We start from the raw sequence: 11,627 nt of genomic DNA, 5'->3' as shown, positions 1-11,627 counted from the left end.
TATTATAATCAATTATAAAATATTTATATCATGGCATATATATGACATATATAATATATTATAAATTAAGTATTATATATTTATATCATACTGTATATATAAATATACCATTTATACAGTATCATATATGATATATTAATCATATATTATATATAAGAATTGATTATAATATATAGTATATATTAATTAATTACAATATACAATAATGCATATAAAGGACAGTCAAAAAAGTTTTAAATTTTAAAGATTTAAATGACCAACACTATTTAAAATTATGTAATAATGTATAATTTCCTAATATTATAAAGCTTTAAAAATAAATAAAACATTTTAAGTATCCCTGAGCACATAAATCATAAGGGGGTGCTGATCTATAAACAAAGTTTAAGTGTGGTGATTTGCAAGCAAATATTAATATTAAGATTGCTTGCAAGCTGACACATTCCTAAAATATTTTATTTCAAATTTAAAATGAGTCCTATGTTATTCAATGACTGACATAAACATGATCTTATCACTAAAGCCAATTCTTTTCTTCTTTTTCGGACATCATTCAAAGATCTAACAGACTTTTATGATGTTTAAAAGCATTCATCCAAGACCACAGCAAATGCTAATGATCATAAAAAGACCATATCCTGTTTATTTTCATGACTTGTTTAGCTCCAACATTATAACATATAATTTCATTACATCTATGTAGAGTGATATGATTTGTGTGGATAAGAGAAAAGCCTTATAAAAGGATGATTATCAAGTAGCAAACTAGACAAGTCAAGAAGATACATGAGAATGTAAAATGGGATGAGTAGAATACATAATGATTGGCTTTTGAAAGAAGATAGGGAAAACACAAGTACAATGGTTGGCCAAAGTCTTAGCATATATATGTATATGAACACACACATATAAATATACATACATATATGCTGTTAATCTCATGACCATAGTTGACGTCCCCTCCCATGGAGTTCTGTTGTCTATTTCAATTCAAAGACTAAAAGTCCATTTACTCATTTATTTTTATTAGAAGTGATGGGATGGATCAAAGAGACATAGATTTAGAAACAGAAGAGAACTTTTTCCCCACTAAGATCTTCTAAGTCCCCACATTTTACAGGTGACTAAAATGAGCCCCAGAGCTAGCTGAATTCCATAAATGGCACACATTTCCGGACATTCGGCCTATAATCTAGTTAAAGAAAAGGAAAAAGGAAGAGAGAACAGGGGAGGAGAAGGAAAGGGAGAAAGAGAAAACCTTATAGTAGAGACATTTAGACCCATGTTTTAAAGTTTCTCTGCATCCTTTCCTAGCCTCAAATACATATGTAAATACTTCAAGCACAGCTGACTACTTATAATTGGCCTTAAATTAAAATGGACTACTTAAATTAAGAGTGGGCAGTTGTTGATGTAATTAACCAAATGTATATCCATTAGTTACAAGCAGGCAATTAGTTAATTACAAACAATGCTGAAAATATGCACAATTAGATGCACAAAATTGCAGTCCACTTGTAAACAGGACATTAGCAAACTTTTTATTCTAAGAACAGTTTCCAAGGAATAGTTACAATTTGAGATGTTTAAGATATTCTTCTAAATTGACATTGAAAAAGATCTTAAGTGATTAGGGCCTTTGTTTTCACAAAGATATCTACATTAACTTCAAGTCAGAGGCAAAAACTCCTACAAATATAGCTTTAAATGTTTTGAAAGATACAGATTTAGAACAGAATACACTTTACATATGTTCACCCAAGCCCCAAATGGCTGTTAATTGTTTAACATGATACAATTTTAAAGATGATTCATGAAAAAATAAGCTTAAAGCACAAGAGGTCTTTACTTTTGCCAATGTTAACCACCTAACAATATCGCTATTTGTATTTATTCAACAAAAATGTATTGGTATAACCCAGAAACAACATATGAATTTGTGAAGGACCTGTGATTTTTTTTTTAAGGTAAGGAACTACTTTCTTCCACCCATGCAGATTGTAACCCATCTATTACTTAGTAAATCCCAAAAAATAAAAGTTAAGTAACATCCTGGGTCAGATAGCCAAATCGGGGGTGGGATATATACCCCTTTCTGTGTTGCTTACTAACTATATGACCTAAGGCACATCACTGAATTTTCTTAATCCTCAGTTTCTTAATTTGTAAAATGACAGATTTGGACTATAGATGACCTCTAATATAATTCCAGATCTAGATTTATGGTGATATGAAACTTACCAGGCCTTTCTGACTCCAAGTCCAGTAACCTATCCTGTTATGCCAAGACACCTATTAGACCATACATATAGTATGAAAACACTATCTAATGTAAGCCAGGAAAATTCATTATGCACCTATAAGGGCAATATCAAAATAACCTAATTAGTCGATTGCTAGGAAATAATTACAAACCTGCTTCTTATCATTTCTTATTGACCTGACTCTACTTAATATTTTTTTGCTCATCTCTTTTTAACACCATAAACTATATTAATTATGTCTTATCTAGTTTAGGATACATACATTCCCTTTCTGCAGAAAGGGAATGTGTTATATTTCATCTTTGTATGCCTACTGTAAGATTAAAATTAATATCCAATAACTCCAAGTATTATATTTTATAAGATTTATTAATAATCACTTGAAGTAGAAAAAATAGAAGAACAAAAGTAAAAACCTGTGTAAAGCAAGCTTTCCCAGCCTCATTTGCAGGAAAAGAGAGAGAGGGCTGAGGTTATACAAAAACTTTATTTCCAAAATAAAGTGAGAACAAAAGTCGGATGGTAGGAGAGAGAGTCCTAGGGTTCAGATTCTAATTATACAATATCATATTGTCTAGCACAAAGTAGGTATTTAATATACATTTGTTAGACTTAATTTAACATATTTGTTCCCAAATTTATGTAATTTAGATTGACAGAATAAACAAGTACTAAATAAAATGTGTATGTATGTGCATATTGCCATGTTAAAAATAAATCTACTGGTAAATGAGTTTTTCATCTGTAAATAGACAGAAACTTCCAAAGTGCAGAGAAAAGTTTAATTCATAGCATAAATTAAGAATACAACAAACTATATATAGTGCTCAAAGCATTAGATTTAGGGCCACAGGACCCACATTTGAATCTAGGCTGTGCCACTTAACTTTTTGTGTGATTTTGCACAAATCACTTAACATCCCTGGACCTCAGTTTACTCTGCAAAATGAGAGAGTTAGACCATCTGGACTCAAAGATTCCTTCCAACTTTAAATCTGTGACCTTAAATGCACCTTCAAAGGGCCCGAAATTTAGTCACTTATACTTTAAAAATGTCTTTTTAAAAAAACAATGAATTTAAAAAAGAAACTTTTTAGAATCTAGTTTAACCAGTAATATTTTTATTACTTTCTTTTTTAACTCTATAAATATTTCTTAAGTTGCTACATTGTTTTAAAATCTTAAATCAAACCACTTTCTCAAGAGGAGAGTTCTCATTCTAATTTTTTTTTAAGTCAGGCATATTTGCAAACAAATCAGCTTCTATAGAGGCTATATAGGTTGGATGTTTGATCTGAGCGTTCCTATATTAAGTTATTTCATAGGTTTCATAGTTGTTTAATGTTAAAAGGGGAAAGGAAATCTCAAGGATCTTTCTATCTGATCTCCCATTTTATAAAGTAGATTCTATGATTATAATATGTGAAAATTCTTATTGTCATTGATATCCATTATTTTATGGGCAAATGAAAAAAATGATCACAGAAATATTCCCAAGATAATGATAACCAGATGAATATTTTAATTGCCTCTTATAGCCCCTTAAAATGATGTCAATAAGAAGTGAGCATTTTACACAGCCATTTTAACAAAATATGTTATTCTTTTTCCTTTGCATTATTTGCATATGAAGAGCTTTTCCAGCTGTTAAAGATATGCCAGAGTAAGAATGTGGCTGGATGGGTCCACTGACAGACAGTCATAAGCTTTTGCTTTGGAAATCTCCTCTTAATCTAAATAAATACATCTCAGAGACAAATATTGACAGCAAGCTTTTCAAAATATGCATTATAGAATGTCAGAGTAAGAAGGCACCTCAGAGACTATTTACTACAACCTGAACTTGAACAAGAATCTTTACTTCAACATATCTAAGTAGGTATCCTGTCTTAGCTTGAAGTCTATCTCATTCCAAGGTATACCATTCTGCTTACAACAACTCTATGGACAAGGTTATTATTTCCTTAAATCAAATTTGTCTACCTCTTTTCAATTTCTACTCATGGCTCCTAGTTTTCCCCTTAACCTCCCTTAACAAGCAAAGCATTCCTTCCAACAGTACGTATATGGCATGGCCCTTAGTCCCTCAAGCATAATGGTCACATTCCTTTGGATGGTCTCACTTATCAATGTCATACTTAAAATGTGGAATCCTTAAATGGAAAAAATTGATAATTCAAACCTGGTTTTAAAAAATGTCTTGGCCATCACCAGAACACTGATGCTATCATTTTATGCATGCAAAACATTGCTTTCAAAATCCCCTTTAAGACTTGTACAAAAATATTTATAGCCGTGCTCTTTCTGGTTGCAAAAAAATTGGAAAATGAGAGAATGTCCTTCTATTGGGGAATGGCTGAACAAATTGTGGTATCTGTTGGTGATGGAATACTATTGTGATCAAAGGAATAAAGAACTGGAGAAATTCCATGTGAACTGAAATAACCTCCAGGAATTGATGCAGAGTGAAAGGAGCAGAACCAGGAGAACATTGTACCCAGAGACTGATACACTGTGGTAAAATCGAACATAATGGACTTCTCTACTAGCAGCAATGCAAGAATCCAGAGCAAGGCTGAGGGACTTATGAGAAAGAAAACTAGCCATATTCAGAGGAAGAACTGTAGGAGGAGAAACATAGAGGAAAAACAATTGCTTAAACACATGGGGTTGATGGAGATATTATTGGGGGATGTAGAGACTAAATAATAACTCTAGTCCAACTATCAATAATATGGAATTAGGTCTTAGTCAATGATACATGTAAAACCCAGTGGAATTGTGCGTTGGCTAAGGGGGGTTAGGGAGGTTTGGGGAGAGAAAAAGAACATGAAACATGTAACTATGGGAAAATACTCAAAATAAAAATATAAAAAATATAATTTACACCCATCCAAACTGATCTGTAAGATGCAAGACCTTATTAAAATCCATGACTTCATGAGGTAAAAAAAAATCCCCTTTAACCATCAAACTGATTGTGTGCCTCTGATTTGCGTTATTAGATAACTGTGACATTTTCTTGCTACTTTACCAAGTTTTTTGCTCATAGAGAGGATTCTGTTTTATTTGGCTCACCAAAAGGCCACTGCTACACATTATAAACAACAAAATTTTTCATTTCAAAAATCCATAAATAAAAAAAACAGATTCATAAAAAGCTACTCAAACTTACCAGTGCTGTCATCATATACAACAGTGACTGTTTTCCACTTGAAAAATTGCACCAGGTCCAAAATGGCACGGCTGAGTGAGGAGAAGTCAGGGTAGAGGCTAACATAGAAGGAGTCTTTGTTGTCAGACACTTGGTGCTTCCAGCGAGTCTGTATGTGGGGAACCCCCAGGGCATTGCAGATGGATTGTACTGCATTGGCCGATGAGCTGTGCGAAGGCCCAAAGATGGCTGCTACCCCGAGAGACAGCTGATCACAGGCTGAAGAGGAGATAGAAGTCTGTCAATGATGAGAGGAGAGAAGCCAATGTGCCAGCAGATACAACATTATTCCCATGAAACAAAAGGCAAAATCCTGCAGCATCCTTCTCCTAATAATTCTAAAATATCATTTGTACTGAACTAATTTCACTTCTAATTTTTCCATTTTTAATGTTTTTCTTGTACATGAGGATTTACTACATTCAGAAACACGCAACTGAATACTGTACAGGTCACCTTGAAGGAAGACAAGGGAAGAAATAAAGAATGAGCTTAACAATGTCCAAATTCAGTAATAATCTGTAAAAATCTTATATTTTACATAAATATTTGTAGTTTTCTGGTACATATATGCATTATATATAGATGCATCTATATACTTCATATGTGTAGACATATATGTCTAAATAATGCACATATATTATATGTATATATTTTAGGGAATAGTCTTAATCTGAATAAATATATTTATTTTAGGCAATAAATTCAAAAGGAAAAAGTCAAAAAGTAGCTGGTAAGACTCCATACTCTCTCTCAGATACAAGAGAACCTCAAAATATATATAGCCTTAGCAGTAAGGCACAAAGCAAAGGCGAAGATTTGCTTCTTCCTGTGATCTTAGACTATGTGCACTGTTTATCCAGCTATGTTAGACCCAAGAGTGAGTAACTTATTTTGCAGTACTATTAATCTTTAGCAAGAAAGCTCCAATTGCCCTGGATTTGGGGTAGATTTAATTTTCCACATACTGATAGGAATTTGGGTTTGTTTGAAATGTTTAACTGATTTCATATACTCAACAGGAAAATGTGAAACCACGTAGAGGTAAATGGGTGGGGTAGGGGGAGGGGGAGGGATGACTGAGAAAAGGATGAAAGAAGACAACTCTCCAATGGGGGGAAAATTGAGTGTGTGAGTTACTCGGAGAGCCTATAAACCTTCAGATCCAAGTTCACCAAGAAATTTGTACAGGAAGATTTTTCAGGCTTCTTGAACTCATTCATTGTAATCTCAGAAAGGAACAAGAATTGATTCCTTTTTTTTTTTTTTTTTTTTTTTTTTTTGGCCTTTGGATCTTCAAAGTCTAACATACTGCCTAGAACAGAACAAAGCAGTCAATAAATGCTGTTCAGTTAATATATGTGGATTGACTAATTGATTGATTGATAGATTGGTATAATTGAAAACCTTAAACAATCTGAAAACCTGCCTTTCAGTTACTTGAGTTAAAAATAAGTGACCTTCATCAGATTTCCAACAAAATGGAAATCAAGAAAGGCTGAAAATTATTATAGCTGATAAGAAATTAGTATAAGAATATTTCAATTGAGAAACCAAACTTTTTGGTATCAAAGTTTCATTTAAGGATTGAAGTGATTCATATTTCCTATTAGAAATGTTATATGGGGGATCTGTGGATTGAGAGTTAGGTCTAGAGATAAGAGGTCCTAGGTTTAAATATGGCCTCAACACACTTCCAGGCTGTGTGACTCTGGGCAAATCACTCCATTGCCTGCCCAAATGACTCTTCTGCCTTGAAATCAATACACACTATTGATTCTAAGGCAGAAAGTAAGGATTTAAAAAAAAGAAATACCATTTAGAGTAAAAAGAGAAAATTAAAAACCTTGGAGCTACTTCTTATTTGTCTTTAAAATATGATTGTTTTAATGAGTAACAATGTTTAGGGTTGTATTTGGATTATTTGACAAGCTCATTATAATCAACCATTAGTATTCATTCACCATGCTACACTCAGCTCTTACATTATCTTTTTCTATGTTAATCTCCAATTCCCAGACATCTTTAATCAGAAAAAACTCAGTACAGATGAGGTCCATTGGATGAGATTTAATTCATGATATCTTCCCTCTCAAAGTCAGGATTGAGTTTTTATTCATGATCAGACTAAATTTATGTAAAAGTTAAGAGGTAGAAATGATTGCTAATGAATTTTGAATTCTTGAAAAAGGTTTTAAGGGACTTATTTTGAAAATCTTATGTTTTCACCACCTGATCCTTTAGTCTCCTTAAATATTTCCAGTATAGCGTTATTTTCTCTTTGATAATAGTCTAGCCTGCCTTCAGGTTGATATTTGAAGGAGAAATAATTTAATAGATCCATCAATATTTCATCTGTACTCACCCAGTATTCATTAGTATTAATTGGTTTAAGCAAGCTAACATTTATAGCTCCCTCATGGAAATAACCATGAACTATGTCACTAAGTCAAATTCTGTAGCCTGTCTGTGTAAGTAAACTTGATATTGCAGCCATAAGGCCAAGTAGACCATTTCATTGTAACCTTTGACCTCTGGTTACAGCCCTCCAAATTTCCATCACACAAAAGTGGTTTAGAAATGTGTAAAATGATTTCACATTCATAAAGAGATGAACTCAAAGGGCAGAGAGAATGTAGGCTACTAAAAAAAGGACACATTTTCACCTTGAGAAACATGGACCCTTTAAATAGCTCCCATTCATGCTAATAAGCATAGTTTGAAGAGATTGTCTGGTCCAACATGAGAATATATAAATAGTAATGCATACTTCCATTGAAGCATCTCTGATTCTGTGCCACCTCTAGCTTATGAAGTATTTTTAAAATAGGTACTTGAAAAAGGCAAAATCCATATAAAAATGATTTCAAACTAAGCAATATTACAATAGCACATTTCCTCCAGAAGTACTTATTATTTTAATATTTGTCAGGGGAAGGTAAAGTCTACCTACTTAATGAAAAAGCAATATTGAAGCTCAGGTTCGTTGCTCAGTATTTTTGCAGCGGAGTAGAAATAATACTGGGCCTACAGCCAAGATGAACTAAGTTCTCATTTTCCTTCTGATAGTTATGTGACAACTTCTCTGTGCCACTTTTCTAATCTCTAAATTAAAGATTATCATATTTGTAATAGACCCTCTACCCCATATGCCTCATGGTGACCTACATCAGTGATGGCAAACATTTTAGAAGGGCGAGTGATGTGAGAAATGCCCTCAGGTGCCTCAGGAGATGGGGAGGGAAGCAGCCTGGCCTTTCCTCCTTCTGGTTTTCTAGTAATGAACTCTGCACTTGGGCAATGGCTTCTGTGCCCACAGAGAGGCCTCTGTGTGCCCTATCTAGCACATATGCCATAGGTTCACCACCATGAATCTATGTCATCGGTCATGCAATTCAAATGATATAAGTGCAAAGTACTTGCAAACATTGAAGACTGAGAAAAACATGTCATTCTTAAAATTAAATAGGTTAAAATGTGAATTCTTTCTATTTCTTTTATGATTTATAGGATTAGAAATTCAGAGAGTGACTAGACCTGTGATTTTGGTGGAACTAGGAATTCCAGTGTGAGGAAATTCCCTCATCAAACAAATTAACACCTTCAGCAGAATAGCTTGCACTTTTTCAATACTGTCTTTAAGAACCCAAAGTTTCCATTATATGCTAATGTAGTTTTAGAGCAGGGATTTAGTGGAGTATTAAAATAATAGCTTACATTTTATTTAGTATTTTGTTTTACAAAGCCTTTTTCTCACAACCTGGTAAATAATGTAGGCAGGAAACATTCTATATAGTTCCATAAAAATGTATTTTATTCCTTGTATATTCTTAACTTTCACTGCACTGTTTTAATTAACTCACCTTGGTATCTACTTGATAGGAATAGAAAGAAAAAAATCATTTTTCCCATTGGACACAAAAGATACACACCTTTAAGGTGTGTCTTTTTTAAAAATGTTTTTCTCAAAGTTTCAAGGATATTATGAAATTTTTAGTTTTCTTAACTTTAAAAAATCACTTGGAACAAGAGATGCTTAATGGGAGAACCGATAAATTAAGATCATAGTAGCAATGTAATTGGTTTTTGGAGGAAAAAACCTGTAAAGCAAAGACTTGAGAATATAATAGCTCACATTTATAAAGTGCTTGACAGTTTAAAAATAATTCACAAGCTCTTGAAAAGGTTAGCCAATATGTATGCTTTAGATTTTGGTATTGCAGAGATTTGGGATGGGGAAAGAAAATTAAAGACAGAAATATTTCATTATCCATATCAGTAGTCAAAAGGGAAATACTAAATTTAATTACAACCATGTTAATTTGTGCATTTCAATTGACTGTTCTGAGGGAGAGTTCAATGTATTCAGGTTTAGTACCAGTTTTTGTTTTGCTTTTCAGTAGTTTATATAGTCATAAGAAATATTCCTTTAAACTTTAATAGGAGTTGGCTAAAAAGTTTATCAGTCTATATCACTTAGTTACTTTAGAAGTGGTTGTTCTGTGTCACACAAAAAGGTCTTTAATAAAAATCAAAATAGTCTATATTCCTAAGAAGTTATCCACAGACAATAATTAAGAAAACTAATTGGCATAGTTACAGTCTTTAGCTCCATAAAAAACACAAAGGTTAAAAAAAAGTACGCCAAGTTACCTTTCTTGGATGCTTCAAAGCTATCATAGAGGTTTATCTTTTGAGTGTCGTAGGTGAGGGTGGTATTAGGCAGTAAGGTTCTATTTCTGTTGATTGTGTTCACAGCAAATCTGAAGGCTAATTCCTCAGCTCCCATTGGGCCAGATTCCACATACTCAAAAATACCACCTGATAAGAAAAGAATGAGTAATCAACTTTTATAAGGCATAGAAAAAACACAGGTATTTTAGTTTCCGCTCTTTAAGTTATGCTACTGAATATTAGCATACTCCCCTAAAATTGTCATTTGATTTATAATTATAGTCTTAATGATAAGCATATACTGCCAAAATTTTCTAAATATTATGGACCACTGAAAACTATTTTGTCAGAATGACTTAATTACAATCATATTATTATGACATATTTATATAACACTTTAAAGTTTTAAAACTATTTTACCCCTAACCCAAGTAAATGTACATATACAGATTTTGCTGAATAAGAAAAATTTGATATGGAAATGATTGATGCATAATTCATACCAATGACAAAACAGGGTAAATCCCAATTCCCTACTTGTATAAAACTATAATGAAATTCAGAGTAAAATATTGAAAAGTCACACTAAAGTCTCTCTAATAATTTAGGATTAATATCATTTGGCATGGTATGCATATTCCTAGAGAATAAAAAGTTCCAAAAATTCATTTCTTAGGAAATTTCTGGGTTTTATTTATAACAAAAGAAAACAATTATATTAATTTCAAAACCCAAAAATTCAGAAATTAGAGTGACAATGAGCCTTCAAAGTCTAAGAGCTATAGCAATGCAATTTTGAATGCCAAGAGCCTAATGTTTGTGTAACATGTAAGTGTGGAAGTTGATTTAAAGATTATTTTCATTAACTGACTTTACATTCCTTGTTAATATTCATTTATATATTGGCAGTACTGTTTATTACAAAGGTCCATCCTTTGAAATGTCCCATGATAAATACTTTTCAGTAAGTCAGAATGACTATTAATTATTTATTTCACATTATTTAATTCAATTCAATAAGTATTAAATTCCGAGTTTATGTGAGACATTATGCTATGATCTGGGGCTATATATAGTCTCTTGAAGAAGCTTACATTCTGGACAGGAGAGGGGAGAGAACGCAGATAAGTGAATATAAAATTTCTCATCAATTCGCATGAATTAAATTATACTCTATGCCAGTGATTCTCAGATTTCTCTAGCCCTAACCTTTCTTCATCTCCAGTCTAGCATCTCCAACTGCCTATTAGACATCCCAAACTGATGTCTCATGAACATCTTAAAATCACCATTTTCAAAAAAGATCTAATTATCTTTCCCCTCAAACTCTTCCTTCTTCCTAACTTTCCTGTTACTGTTAGGAGCATCCCCATTCTCAGTCATAGAGACTCCACTCAAAAATCTAGGCATCATTTTCAGCTCCTCACTCTCTCACAGTGCCCCTAAATCCAATAAGTTGCCAAATTCTGTCATTT

General features: G+C 32.7%; 1 protein-coding gene across 1 annotated transcript in view; it reads right to left on the bottom strand.

The window, feature by feature from the left end:
• GRIK2 (glutamate ionotropic receptor kainate type subunit 2) overlaps nucleotides 1-11,627 on the bottom strand; it is a 767,698-nt gene that overhangs the window by 478,958 nt on the left and 277,113 nt on the right. Inside the window, exons 2-3 of the mRNA XM_044676594.1 lie at nucleotides 10,132-10,299; nucleotides 5,440-5,697 (exon numbers count right to left, since the gene is read on the bottom strand). Of these exons, the coding sequence (XP_044532529.1) occupies nucleotides 5,440-5,697; nucleotides 10,132-10,299 (426 nt within the window). The remainder of the gene's footprint in view (nucleotides 1-5,439; nucleotides 5,698-10,131; nucleotides 10,300-11,627) is intronic.

This window comes from Gracilinanus agilis, chromosome 4 (assembly GCF_016433145.1).
Source record: "Gracilinanus agilis isolate LMUSP501 chromosome 4, AgileGrace, whole genome shotgun sequence".
Lineage (NCBI taxonomy): Eukaryota > Metazoa > Chordata > Mammalia > Didelphimorphia > Didelphidae > Gracilinanus > Gracilinanus agilis.
The sequence above is the reverse complement of the archived record's forward strand: the minus strand, read 5'-3'. Positions and strand labels throughout refer to the sequence as shown.